We start from the raw sequence: 15,219 nt of genomic DNA, 5'->3' as shown, positions 1-15,219 counted from the left end.
GTCTCTCTCAACCACCTTTTCAAGATCTTTTATACCGTGATAAAAGATCAGCAATCAATCGCAACATGAAAAAATTGATATCGGCACATGCCTAGAAGAAAGTATAATGGTCGTCCCACCTTAGTACCATAATATGCTGGACATATTATGCAGTTTTCTATCAATTATTGCTGTAACATTTCAGTCTGTACTTCCACAGTCATACTGGAATATAGCCCTCCTAAAACATCGATTAGCACATCTAATTTTAACAACAGTAATTTGATGCATTGTTTTTGACTCTCCTCTTTTGCTCTATCAATTCTATGCGTGAGTTCTCAACCAGTGATGCGCTGAAGCTACACAAGGATGCCCTCCTTGTTTCCATGTTACACACCACAAAGTAAAAATAAATAAATGAATCATTTGATCAATAAATGTAAAAATAAATACATGTGGGAATAAATAAATGAATGCATGCATAAATAAATAAATAAATAAATAAATAAATAAATAAATAAATAAATAAATAAATAAATAAATATTAAAATAAATATAAAAAATAATTAACAAATAAATAAAAGTTACAAATATATTTTTTATAAAAGCAGAAGATAATAAATTATGGGAAAGATAATTAAAAAAAAATTAGATAAAAAATTTATCATATTTATTGTATCAAGTCATTTAGTCTGTTATTTATTTTCACATTTATTTATCTGTTTATTCATTTACATATGCATATATTTATTTATTAATTAATTTAATTACTTATTCATTTATTCATTCATTTATTTATTTTTAATTTCTGCAGGGTCGGTCTTCCATAATGATCAACTATGGGGGTAATATTGTTGCATTATTCCAAACAAATATATTGTTATCCACAAATAAATGTAAAGCGATTCACAAAAAATAAATAATTTCACAAATCAATAGAATGAGATCCACAAATATTTGCGGGAGTTTCACAAAAGTAAATTAGATTCACAAATAAATACAATGATATTTGTGAGTAACAAAAAAATCCACACATGTCAAAAACACACAACTCTGCCTTGCATAAGTTGCATTCATTTGTGAATTGCTTCCTGTGCATTTGTTGATGGCTTCCTCTGCATTTGTGGATCTCGTCTTGCACATTTGTGGATCGCAGCACAGCACGTGGTTTTTGAAACATTTCTAGCGTCTAGACTCAAAATAATCCACATATACGTAGACTCCACCCACCGTCTACTTAAGCCAATTAGATCACGGCCATATCGTGCTGACCAATCGTAGCACGTTTTCGCTCCAACCAATCACGTTTTGGCCAGTGCCGCTGAAAAACTGTTACGACCACTGATCTATATAAATCTATATATCTATATAACTCTATATATATCTATAACTCTCTCTATATATCCAACTCTATATAGCTATATAATTAGATAACGGCCTGCTGACCAGAGCCAAGCTCTCAATTGTTCCAAACAACTATCCTGTCAATATTTTTAAATAGGATATAGCAGGATAGACAATTTTCATTATGGGCTATTTCCTTTTCACTATGGGCTATTTGCAGCAATGTCTGGCATATATTAACACAATATGTGCATTGACGTCGCCAAGTCTTTACAGTAGCATTTTATTCTGAGGAGAGATAAAGAAGAGAATCTTCATTTGGGTCACGAGAGTACAACATATGATTTTACAGTGTTGAGTGTTGTAGCCAATCACGTGCATTTCTATAGAAAATAACCAATTCATTTACCGTGAATGAGAATCCTCTCAGTATCAATGCAGAGGAAGCCATCAACAAATGCACAGGAAGTGATTCACAAATGAATGCAACTTATGCAAGGCAGAGTTGTGTGTTTTTGACATGTGTGGATTTTTTTTGTTACTCACAAATATCATTGTATTTATTTGTGAATCTAATTTACTTTTGTGAAACTCCCACATATATTTGTGGATCTCATTCTATTGATTTGTGAAAGTATTTATTTTTTGTGAATTACATTTATTTGTGGATAACAATATATTTGTTTGGAATAATGCAACAATATTACCCCCATAATCAACTAGCAGTAGCAACTGATTGTTCATGGGGTGTGATGTAAATTGTGGCTATTTTTTTATTTTTTTATTTTTAATGGAACGAGTCCTTCGACCCAGCTTATTTAATGAGAATCAATGTCATTTTTGATGGCTTTTTTGCTGTCCTTAACAGTAGAGGGTAAAATGCTGTGTGTTCAATGTGCATTAGAAATTGGTCAATTTTTTCCCAACTGAAAATGAGCTTGTTTATAAAAAAACAGCAGTTTTCACTGGAATTTGACACATTTCAAAGCTTTTCACACATTTCCCAGTCCATTGAGTGACATCTAACCGTAATGAGTATTCTAGATTACTGTTCCCCAAGTTATTTTTAACTGGTTACCAAGTTTAATGTATGTGTATAAAGTGCATTTGATTATTGTACCTATACTGTTTATTTTACACATTTTTCTTTTTGACAGGGGTGTAATAGTAAAAGTGGAAGAATGCAGGCATCCCACTGTAATGAAGGGCTTGTGTGCAGAATGCGGCCAGGACTTAACTCAGTGAGTCTACATTTTGTTTGTGCTCTGTTAGTCTCCGTTTTCTCTCCTCTTTCCTTAAAAAAGTGAAAATTCTGTCGGGGGACATTCAGAAAAAGCTATTATTGTCTTTTCCTGTTTTTATCTTGTCTCAGCTCTCAGAGATATTTCTGGTTGTGTGCTTAAGTAACAAGATGGTCCTGAAGATGCACTTACATTTTTTTCTACCTTCCAGACTACAGAGCAAGAACGGAAAGCAGCAGGTGCCCTTCTCTACAGCGACCGTCTCCATGGTTCACAGTGTTCCTGAGCTGATGGTCAGCTCAGAGGTGAGTGCCTACAGTTTGCCACTTGTGAGGATGGAGATTCTGAAAGGATTGTATAGAATGCAGATCGATGGTAGAATCCAGAAGTATTTTTTAAAATAAATAAGTACTTTATTATAAGCCATGTACCAAATCAACTTGAAATATAAAACCTCTTAATTTAAAGTTGTGAGTTATATCTATAACAGGGGTGGGGAACATTGATCCAGAAGGGCCAATCTCTTGCAGAGTTTAGCTCCAACCCTAGAAAAAAAACACTCACCTGCCTGTAATTTTGGTTGCGTCCGAAACTGGCAAAATGCTGCCTTCGGAGGACACATTTCAAGGCAGGAAGGCACCGAGGCACGTCCGTGTCTAATGTTAGCTTCACTTCCTGTCTCCTGAGATAGCTTCATCTGATCGATTTTTGAAGGCAGCATACATGTATCCTTCGCTGCCTTTGATATCCCACAATCCTGTGCTTTCCATTCTGTGAAAGTTGAGCTGGGGGGAAAAATGACATCCGAAAGTTGCGTTTGCTGGTCAGTTTGTGAATAAATGTATGTTTTTTTTACCAATATGTTCCACTTCTGATGTCATTTCTAGCAAGATATTACTAATGTAGTAATTAAATATGTTTAGTTCTTACCAAAGCTCTCTCTATTTTGCTCTAGACCATTAAACCATTACACTGCCTTAGAAGTCTGTCTGAAATTAGTTTTGTGAGGTGCCTTCATGCACACAACGCTGCCTTTAAGCTTGGAACATACTCTGCAAGAACAAAGAAATTAGTTCGTTTTCTCGAGGTGGCAAGAACAAGAACAAAGTTCGTTCTAGTCAGTACATTCTATACTTCACGAGAAAAGCAGGTGCCGATCATCTCCGTTTCTCCGCATTAACCACGCCCACATTGTGTTGACCTATCACACAAAAGTTCTCGGATATCCGCAAGAAAAAATTTCTGCTCAGACGATTTGTCGAGAACAAGCTGCGAGAACTCCCAAACCAGGGCTGCAAGAACAAAATTGCGTCATTTTCGCTACAACATGTAGTCTTTAAGGCTGCAACATACTCCGCAAGAACAGAGAAAAAAGTTCTCGCTCCCAGGGCTGCGAGATCAAAATGACGTAATTTTGTTCTTGCCGCCCTTGTTCGGGAGTTCTCGCTATGAGGTGCCGTATATGACAAAAGCGTAGCGAAACCTCGCGAGAGAGACCGAGAGATAATTTGTTTATCCTATATGAAAAGAGAATATGTTAATCTGATAATATCTGTTTCAAACATTAAAGTAGGCCTAATATTTAATTATAAGTAACAATTACCTGAGAGTTTCTCGAATGGTCCGACATCCTGGATAAAATACGTGAATGCTCCTCCAATAATCTATCTATCTATCTATCTATCTATCTATCTATCTATCTATCTATCTATCTATCTATCTATCTATATGTATACACGGATGTCCACAGTAGCAATCAAAAATCACCATTTGAAAGTAACTTTGTGTCAAATAAATATTGTATCAATTACATCATTACACCAGTAGATGATGACAAGGGATCGTTAAAAATGTATTTGTCATTGAATCATTAATTCAAGAGATTTATTCAATAATGATGATTCATACAGTAATGAAACTCGTCTTAACGAGTGAGTCAAAATTCATGTAATTCATGTCAAGTAATTCAAATTAATTTTGAATTACTTTTGAATATTTTCAGCAATAAACATTTAGTCAGAACTACTTTGAAATTACAGGCTATTTTGTTTTATTGTCTTTTCATAATTGTGAGATTCATGATCTCCATTTCGAACAACACCAAAAAATCTCAATTTATCCAGAAATGTGCAGCTCTACTTTGAAGCATTAAAAGTGAGCGCATTATAATCTAATAATTTTTTTTTTTTCTCAAGTTCATGCTGATTGTTGCTGTATTTTAGTCAATGATGTGTGTATGTAAAAACAGAAAGCTTGGTGTTGTTATGATGGCTTATGAGGTCAAATACATTTCAGTGGGGCTTTAATATGGGATTGTGCATAAAACAGTTTGTGAACAGAAACTTTACTTTGCACCATTAGTGTCCAGTGTACAAACTCTTTTTTTTTTGTCCTTGTGTCTCTGTGAGCAGCAAGCGGAGCAGCTTGGCCGAGAGGACCAGCAAAGACTTCACAGGAACAGGAAGCTAGTGCTGATGGTGGATCTGGACCAAACGCTGATCCACACCACTGAACAGCACTGCCAACGCATGTCCAACAAGGTAACAGTAAAAGATCACACTACAATTAGCATTCAGTTGTTTGAAAAAAAAAGTTGTGATTATCACAATTTAAAATAATTATTTTCTATTTAAATATAGCTAAATTTTATTTACTCCTGTGATATTAAAGCTGAATTCAGCATCATTACTCCAGTCTTCAGTGTCACATGATCCTTCAGAAATCATTCTGATATGCTGACATGGTGCTCAAGAAACATTTCTTATTATTAAATTGGAAATCACGTGCTGCTTCATATTTTGAAACACAACCATGCTTTTCATTTTACATTCAACCGTGATTTTTTTCTCTCTTCAGAATTCAGCAAAAAGCACAGCATTTCTTTGAATAAATCTTTGATAAAATTATAAATATATAGTATCATAGGCTGTCTTTTGGTTCATCCATTGATTTATTTTGTGGCTTCATCAGATTTATCCACAGTACCTTCATTTTGTTTGAGTCTAACAACAACAATAAAACAAAAAATGGATAGCTGTATGGTTTTCTTTGACTTTTTAGTGATCTTATTTGCATGCTTCTGTGAACTAAAGCGATTGTGCTTGTAACTAGAAGCGTTGCTGTGAAGAACCTAAATGCAGCCGGTCATTGATTGATTTCTTCTTAATGACTGCATCATGCTCCTTTTCTTTTCTATCTTCCTTTGTCGATTCATTCTCCTCGTAGGCGTCATGCTTTCATTCTGCGTGTGCATTCACTCAGTAGATCAGCTCAAACTAAAAATCTATTTCAGATCTTTATAATAAACTATTACTAGACCATTAACTGAGCTATCAAAGGCCCAAATGGTTTCCTCAAAGACTGCATTATGTCTGCTTTCAGAAAATGTGTCTGCTTGCTGCTTTTAAAGCATATTTCCAGAACATTTCCTTTGAAATTAATGTTCCTAAATGCCCCTGCTAGAGCTGGACAGGATTGAAATGCAGCAGTATAGACAAAAGTCCCACGGAGATATATATATATATATATATATATATATATATATATATATATATATATATATATATATATATATATAAATAATATTCTCGCTTTTCACTCTAAAGCAGATGCAATACTGTTCTTTCATAAAAGAATTTAGGTTTCTGTAGGATAATTATTTACAATGGGCTGATAAAAATTCAGCTTTGCCAAGACAGGAATAAAGTATATTTTAAAATATTTTAAAATAGACAGCAGTACTTTTAAATTGTGTTCATATTTTATGATATTTAGTGTTTTACTGTATTTTTGACCAAATTAATGCAGCCTTGGTGAGCAAAAGAGACATTTAAAACATTTATCTTACAGACCCCTAACTTTTGAACAGGATTGTATGGTTTTCTAATGGTGTTGATATTGTTTCTTTTGCAATGTTTGTTTATTTTCTCCCAGGGAATCTTTCATTTCCAGCTAGGACGAGGGGAGCCCATGCTTCATACACGACTGCGACCTCACTGCAAAGACTTTCTAGAAAAGATCGCCAAACTTTATGAGCTGCACGTCTTCACCTTTGGCAGCCGTTTATACGCTCACACCATTGCAGGTACATTACCTTGATGTGACAGACACTGTATGGCTCAGTGCAAAGAAACCCCTAACCTATTAAACTTGGATGTGTAACTTGTCCTGCTCCATTTATGCTACAAACATGATACTTCAATTCATGCAGCTTGTGGAGTAGAGGTGCAATGTTATTTTTCTTTGTGATCAAGGCTTTTCGTTTTTCACCTGGTGGATGGTAAACATGCAAAACAACTCTGTGTTTATGTGAGATTGTATTGCCACTTCTTTTTGACACCAGGTGGCAGCATTTATTCATATTCTCAGTGTTTTCAGTTTGAGCAGAAGTACATTGTTTGCTATGTTTTGTGATAAAGTGCAAAAACTGACTATGAAAAAAGTGTAATCTGCAAGGGCTGTCCCAGCATTGAATGTCATCCGCTAACTGCCTTTGGATAAAAGCATCTGCTAAACACCCCTATACTCTATAATGGCAATCTTTATGTCTGGCACATTAACTATTTGATTTGGCTCAGAGATTTTGTTATGGGATGTGTAGTTGGTATGCTTGGAAAGTGTACAGTCCTTTTTCAGTTAAGGTAGGATTTTGCAGGATATATTTGGCACAGTAGATCCCCAGGTTTCTCTGTTTCAGGACCTAAAGAGATCTCATTTTACCAAGTGTTTGGCATCTCGGCATCAGTTCTTAGTCGGTAGTCTGGTTTTGGACAGAAGCAAGTAGATAAGACAATAAAGGAAGTATCTCAACTTTTCTGATTTAAAGTTTTGATTTATGTAGGAAGTGCACACAGGAGATTGAAAGCTTGTCAGCGCTGCACCTTTGAACACATAAAAGCATTGATTCATTTTATTTTTCCTGTTTTTCTTTTTATTACAGCTGTAAATAGCCTCAATGCGGTCTGAGCGAAACCACAGTGTTTATAGCTCTGCTTCCAGCTGTAATTTACACTTTATCTTTAAAAGAAATTGCTGTTTTTCTCTTTCTTTCTCTCACTTATACCATGATTTCTCTTTAAAAAAAGGTTTTTTAGACCCTGAAAAGAAACTCTTCTCTCATCGGATCATGTCTAGAGATGAATGCATCGACCCTTTCTCTAAGACTGGCAACCTCAGGTGAGGCTCATTTAGTCTTCACTCATTTATTGTTCTGTAGTAGTTTAGTTTCCATTGTCTTTCTTGATTTGACGCAGCATATTGTCTTTTGAAAGAAATTAAAACCTTTGGTCATGCTTTGTTTTAAGGTGATGTAGTTACTTTGTACTCAAATCAGTACTGAGCAATATTAATTAACATGTACTTACCATAGGGTTAGGGTTTGATTTTAGGGTTAGTTTCTTGTAATTTATAATTTTACTTTTTCATTACGATAGTAAGTACGTGTTGTAACGTGTAACCAAGTCACCATAAAATAAAGTGTTACCAAACATTTATTCAGCAAGTATGCATTAAAGCTACACTGTGTGATATTTTCCTAGCCTGGTTTTACCAGACTCTCGTATATTTCATTTGTACATAGAGTCTGGCCACTCTCCATTGACAAGGGTTTATTTCCGCGAAGGCGGGCACCCTGTTGAGGTTTAAAACTATTGGATCTGCCCTGAGCCACTCTGGATCTGCCATAACCAATCGCTAACGTTTGGTCGTGACGTATGTCATGTGCCCTTCGCCTGTTTCACTCATGGAAATTCGACAAAATAAAAGTGCGCATGTGCATGCCACCTCAGTAATAAAACTATAGGATAAAACCTAAAACTCGTGCATTCGAATTTTGATTTATTCATGCCATGGTTGAGAGGAGAGTTTTGTGTTTCTGGAACGCGGCGCTCACGTGGTCCGTAACATCATTGTATGCTGTAAATAAAATGTCATATGCTTGGTATGATAGTAAATGCTGCTATAAATAACGGACCAATTCAAATGTTTAAGTGCTTTTATTTTAATTTGAGCGGTGATGAAATATATTGCTCTTCTAAATACTTGCCAGCATTTTAAGGAAATACAAGTTTAGAAATGCATCCTAATAACAGCAAAGCAACCGTATGGTGTTCTGCAGTGGTCAAAAATGATTACAAACAGTGAATTTTGAAGTGATATATTGTTGAAAACTCAGAGATGTGGATTCGGACAGCTGTTACATTTACACGACCTTGTGTTTGTCAAAAGCAGTAGGTAACTCGGCCGGGGATTTTTACGCGGGTGGTGAGGGACGGACGGCAATAAAATAACTGACTAGCCCCTGTAACTTAAATGATGGCAATACCTTCCGACCCCACAAGAAACAGTTACCGTCCGAATAGCTTCAGCCGACTCCTTCATCACTAACGAAGCGATCTGGAAAATCAAACTTTTCCCGAATTTACCCTGTTGGAGGGCCACAACATCATGGCCACCAACAAACCCCAGCAAAGACTGTTATTGCTCCGGCTTTAACTTCTGGATATTTGGCAGCGGTGCCACAACGGAATGAATGGTTTATTTTGCATCTTTCTCCGCCGCCATTACTGAACTACATCTCAAACTAGCGCACGACATCAACCTCATGGTTCTCAGCCACTCCCTCTGTTCGCTGATTGGAACGGTAAAAATTTGTTCGGAGAAAGCCTAAGACTACACAGCAGTCCCAGACGTAGTACTAAAGGAAAATGAAAATTGAGCGGAAGTATGTAGGAGGGCAGAGCTAGGCTAATATTTTCCCCCTTCTAGCGGTGAAAAGGTATATGACCATCCAGTCAATAATAGTTTCTGTTCCTCTCAATTCTGATTTTGTTTTAACTCCTACGGTGGCCGATTTAGTCCAAGATTAACATGGCAATCCGCCTCTTCACATTCGACACGGTGCCATCGAGTGTTAAAACGCGAAAGGCGAAGCTTGAATTTATGGGTATGTCCCTATTTGGCTAATGTACTTTCAAGATGGAGGGGCAACATGGTGACCAGTATTCGAACCCCTCACCCGTATGTATTTTCAATGGCATATTATAAACTTACGAGAATACTTTATTACTTGAAAGAAGTAAATATACATTAATGAGCACATATATTTTTGAAAGAACTAAGTGTTTTTAGCTAAGAATAAACAAAAAAAGTTACACTGTGTAGCTTTAAATTGTTCAACAATGACAGTAAAGAATGAAAAATTGGTGGTGGTTGAGATTTCCCCCCTTCTATATGTAAAAGCGCTTAGAGTACCTAGAAAATCGCTATATAAATGTAATGAATTAATAATAATAATAATAATAATAATAATATTGTTATTATTATAGGTTACAATTTGTAATTTTACAAAAGATATAATATTTTATATAATTATTATTATTATTTTTTATTTTTTTTAAATGCAGTTTTTTGGACTTTCCATTCATCAAAGGATCATGGAAAATGTATCAGTTTTCACAAAAATATTAATGAGAACTGTTTTCAACATTGATAACAATAAATGTTTTTTGAGAAGCAAATCATTGTCCTTAGTACTCATGTAAAATGTAGTTACTAGAGTAATAACAATAAATTATGCATAATTACGTGCAACTAACACTGCACCAAAACCTAATCTATCCCGAACCCAATACTATAGTAAAGTACATGTAGTTAGTTAATGCTACTCCAGGGCTCCAGACTAACATTTGAGAGCAGTTCTACAGATTGTGGCACCAGCACCTGATTTGGTGGTATTGGTAAATTAAATCATCAGTTAATTTAATCATAAAATTACTGTTGTTTTTCATTTTGTTAATAATATTGTAATATAATATTATAATATATTATATTCTATATAATATTAATACTAATAATATTTTTGCTAATAATAGTACATGTTTGTTTATTGGAAATTTAACAGTGAAGCGTTTGAATTGATATGCTGGAAAAAAAGTCAAATAAGTGTTCCTATGCATGCTTACGTTCCGCTTTCGTTTAGTTTGCCGTTCGATGTTTCTCATATGTAACAGAAATGGCAGCTCTTATCAGTTAGGCACCACGGTGGTCACACCAGTGTGATCTCCAACCAAATTCAGTCGCACAAGCAGGAAAAAAGATTGCAAAATGTAGCCATTTAGTCACATACTCAGTACTTAAATATATAATTACACTGTAATAATGATACCTTAAAATAAAGTCTTTCTTTCTTTACAGCTTGAATTCATTTTTAAAGGTTAAATTATAAAAGCCAAGCATCCAAAGAGGTTTTCTTATTAAATATAAAGCTTAGTCATCCTAATGTGAAAAGGCTCAGGACTCTAGCAGTGTGAATAAAGGTTTTTCTGCACGAGTGCACGTGCACAGAACAGCTCAATATAAGTAAATTATGTCTCTTACTGAAATATGTAGTTGAAAACCCATGAAAGAGCTGCGTTATTTAAAAAATCCAAATGTATATTTGGACAATGGACAGTGCCATTTTGTTTGTGTTCAATGTCGACGGCATAGAATGGTTGCACTCTGCAATCGGCTGCTGTTTCATGAAGCTATTTTTACCACAATTCGAAAATGATTTGAGTTAAACAAAAAAAAGGGTGCTGCCCACTGTCCAAATATGAAATAGATTTTTTTTTTTAAATAACGTAGCTGGGATTTCATGGACATAATTTATGTTATATTATGCCATACAAGTCTTAACACCAGGGTATCCCTTTAAGACTAAACTTAAAGTGCCCTATGCGATTTAAAAGTTTCCTGACTTAGTTGTAGACGTCAAAAACAGGCTTACATGCATCAAAGGTTTCATTTTCTCATAATATATACATTGCACATTACCACAGTGTTCAATGATTCTCAAATGACTCGATGGATGAATCAGTCTCTTTAAATCCATCCTTTCACGAGCCTGCTCTGCTCTGATTGGTCAGATGGCCCAGTCTGTTGTGATTGGTCTTACAGTAGTATTTCAGTAAGACCGTAATAACATAAGTTAGCCGATTAGCCAGAGACCTACACAATATAAACACATTGTAGAGTACAGCGTCTTCTCGACATGATGCTGTCCAGTATCCGCTGCATTGTTCAAGTTTTCCCTGGTGTCTGTGTGGCATGTGGACAGGCAATATGGTAATGTTTCGACTTGATGTCGCAACGAAAACAGTTTGCGACTCATTTGGGAAAGAAAAAAAAACATTTAGCTTAATTGGCTCAGAGTTGACTCTTACTTTTGAGCAACAATAACTTTATGTATGCTGCACTTTTATATTTAAAACTTTGTAGGATGCTTTCATTCACTTAGAGCTATGTTACTACATTAAAGGTAATTTTCAAAAATCCATTAAGACAAGCATAAGGTGCTGTCTTGCAGACCCCTGCTTTTCATCCACATCTATATTCATTCATCCCTGCATGATTGACCAAGAAATCAGAGAACATTGAGTACATTAAGGATTTCAATGTAGCCATTTATGCAACATGATGTTCTTTATATCGAACTCAAAATAATTATATATTTTTTGAGCATGACATTCTTGAGTATTCTTGGCATTCTCTTCTTTTTGAAAATATACCCTATTTCTGTCAAGAATTTGTCTCATGTACATGTTATTTCCTTTGAGGTGAAATCTTTGAAGCTAAATGTTCGACATTTTAATCATTAGGCTAAATATTTGAGCACAAAACATCTGAAGGCTTCCAGGCACAGTCTGTTTTTTTTTCTTGTTTTGTGCATTAACTAAGCTGGAGGAAATCCAGTTCACTTCACTTTTTGTGTGTCAGATTCTTAATATGTGTGGGTTTCATATGGAGCTCTCATACTGACCTTGAAGGAAGAACAGTCTTACAGACCAGCCAGTCTCATACAAAGGCTTCAGCCACGCACAGATTACTTTCTTTAGGTCGATAAAACCTACAGAAGCTTAGTCTCTGCAGCCCAATGCTTCTATTAGTGTGAATGACTTTGTTTGCCATTTCAAAACTCAAGCTGTTGAAAAGATGTTTCTAGGGGGCTGTTTAGATGCACCAGACAATTGCAAATAAATCTATACTCATTACAGTGTATACCCAGAGGCCCCAAACCTGTTTGGATACTCAAGATACACTTGAAAATGTCTGAATAACAGAAAAATATCAATCCAGAAAAATATCAACAGAAAATGTCTGAAAAATATCAATGTATTTTTTTTGAAAGGCAGACTTCATAAACACTCTTTTCCAGTGTGTTGTGGCAGTTTGTGTTTGTCAAACCTTAATTAACATAAGTTAATGTGATTCTCTACACCTGTGGACACCTGTGTAAACTTGAAAATAACTGACTTTATATATCCACCAGAAATCACCTTGAGACTGTTTAATTATCCAAAGTGTTTTTGGGCACACCATTTTTGGTATTATGTTATGATGGTCATTGACATTTTGGTCTTGGCAGGCTGGCACTGTCTGGTTGCTGTTCATTTAGTCATAACCGACCACCAGCTGCTAAATATGAGCATATAAAAATGTTAGTATAAAAACTGTGCCTTTTTGTAGAAATTTGTTCCCCTGTGGAGACTCCATGGTGTGCATCATAGACGATAGAGAGGATGTGTGGAAGTTCGCCCCCAACCTCATCACAGTGAAGAAATATATCTACTTCCAGGGCACAGGTGACATCAATGCCCCACCGGGCTCACGAGAGGCCCAGATGTCTAAAAAAGGTAATGTTAATTTTCCCAGTCACTCTAATTAACGTTTAAGCTCAGCAAACTGGAAATGTCTTTTCTATATACAAACCCGATTCCAAAATATTTGGGACACTGTACAAATTGTGAATAAAAAAGAAATGCAATCATTTACAAATCTCAAAACTTATATTTTATTCACAATAGAATATAGTTATAATTAAAGATATCAAATGTTGAAAGTGAAACATTTTGAAATGCCATGCCAAATATTGGCTTTTGGATTTCACGAGAGCTACACATTCCAAAAATGTTGGGACAGGTCGCAATAAGAGGCCGGAAAAGTTAAATGTACAAATACGGAACAGGTGGAGGAATTAGATCAATTGGCAACATGATTGGGTATAAAAAAGAGCCTCTCAGAGTGGCAGAGTCTCTCAGAAGTCGAGATGGGCAGAGGATCACTAATTCCCCCAATGCTGTGGCGAAAAATAGTGGAGCAATATCAGAAAGGAGTTTCTCAGAGAAAAATAGAAAGGTTTTAAAGTTCTCATCATCTACAGTGCAAAATATCATCCAAAGATGTTGAGAATCGGGAACAATCTCTGTGTAAGCGTCAAGGCCGGACTCCTGCAACTCCTGCAGTTAGTGCTCAGTGCTGTGATTCTCGCGCGGTGACTCACTCATTATTTTGAACAGACACGTTCAGTTTTTAATTGTAGTGTCTTCTCCAACTCAGTCACTGTAATCAAGTTGGTGACTTTGGGAATGGCCTCACAGGGCAGCGAAGCATTCTGGGAATTGTAGTCTTTCATCCCCATGAGACAAAAATACATTTTCTGACTTTTCTCAGTCTAAAAAGCACCAAATTCAAAAATAATTTCAAATTTCTACTACATTGATGACCCAGTTTAAATACAGATTCATCTTCCCAGCGCTGAAGTACCCCTTTAAATGACCTAAGCCCTTATTTTGAATCTGCTATGGAGCTGATTTATTATTTAGTTTTTTTCCCCATGTATTTGTTTTATGCACCATTCTATAGGCCTGTATGCTTGGGCAGTTGAAAAAAGATAATAAATTTAAACAAACGAAAATGATAACAATACAGTAAAATATAACCATGTAAAAAAAAAAAAAGTCAACCTAAGCCACACATTTTTATTTAATTTCACAAATGTTTATTTTATACAGTTAATTTTAACAGTAAACCTCTGTTGTGCAGCAATTTGTTTACCAATTTTGTTACATTTTCATTTGATTAAAGGGGGGGTGAAACACTCAGTTTCAGTCAATCTCATGTCAATCTTGAGTACCTATAGAGTAGTATTGCATCCTTCATATCTCCGAAAAGTCTTTAGTTTTATCATATTTATAAAAGAAATATGGGCTGTACCGAGTCTTTCCGGAAAAAACCGAGCGCCTGGAGGCGTATCGTGTGGGCGGAGCTAAAGAATGACAAGCGCGCAAAGCGGTGACGTCCTCAAGCGTGGAGAAGCCCATCTATCTCAGCTAATACAGATAATGATCCACAATCAAATCTGAGGCTGAAATAAATTGAACAGGAGAAATGGCAACATCAGGATGTCCGTCTCTGTGGTATGTACTGTATTTAGGGGCCTTTGTGTGCAGTTTATGAGGACATGATTCCGTTTATGGATTATTGTATGTGACTAGACCTTAGAGGTAGCAAGCAAAACGGTTTTGCACGTCAGAGTCAGAATAGTGTAACGTTATACAGAACAACAATGGAGTAACCGTTAGCGCATTTGAATGACGAAGCACGCGATCGTATCGTTTACTGATGTTTACTCATGCGACGGTAGCCAATAGCAGAGACATTTGAAGTTGATTTACTCACCGGCATCTTCCAAAGCAGGACCGCTCTGTCAAAAATACACTTCTTTGGTATGATTTGGTGAAGTCCTGTGACAGCAGTGACCGTGGAAATCCACTTTGCGACGCGACTGAAGCGATGCCTTGAAGCTTCCCGTCATTTCTGCGTTCAAATCGGTTCA

General features: G+C 35.8%; 1 protein-coding gene across 1 annotated transcript in view; it reads left to right on the top strand.

The window, feature by feature from the left end:
- The window catches only part of ctdp1 (CTD (carboxy-terminal domain, RNA polymerase II, polypeptide A) phosphatase, subunit 1), a 140,447-nt gene that overhangs the window by 2,854 nt on the left and 122,374 nt on the right, over window positions 1-15,219 (top strand). The window contains exons 2-7 of the mRNA XM_067425771.1: window positions 2,481-2,564; window positions 2,776-2,869; window positions 4,976-5,104; window positions 6,498-6,648; window positions 7,649-7,739; window positions 13,071-13,237. Coding sequence (XP_067281872.1) covers window positions 2,481-2,564; window positions 2,776-2,869; window positions 4,976-5,104; window positions 6,498-6,648; window positions 7,649-7,739; window positions 13,071-13,237 — 716 coding nt within the window. The remainder of the gene's footprint in view (window positions 1-2,480; window positions 2,565-2,775; window positions 2,870-4,975; window positions 5,105-6,497; window positions 6,649-7,648; window positions 7,740-13,070; window positions 13,238-15,219) is intronic.

This window comes from Pseudorasbora parva, chromosome 19 (genome assembly GCF_024679245.1).
Source record: "Pseudorasbora parva isolate DD20220531a chromosome 19, ASM2467924v1, whole genome shotgun sequence".
NCBI classification, from domain to species: Eukaryota; Metazoa; Chordata; class Actinopteri; order Cypriniformes; family Gobionidae; genus Pseudorasbora; species Pseudorasbora parva.
The sequence above is the reverse complement of the archived record's forward strand: the minus strand, read 5'-3'. Positions and strand labels throughout refer to the sequence as shown.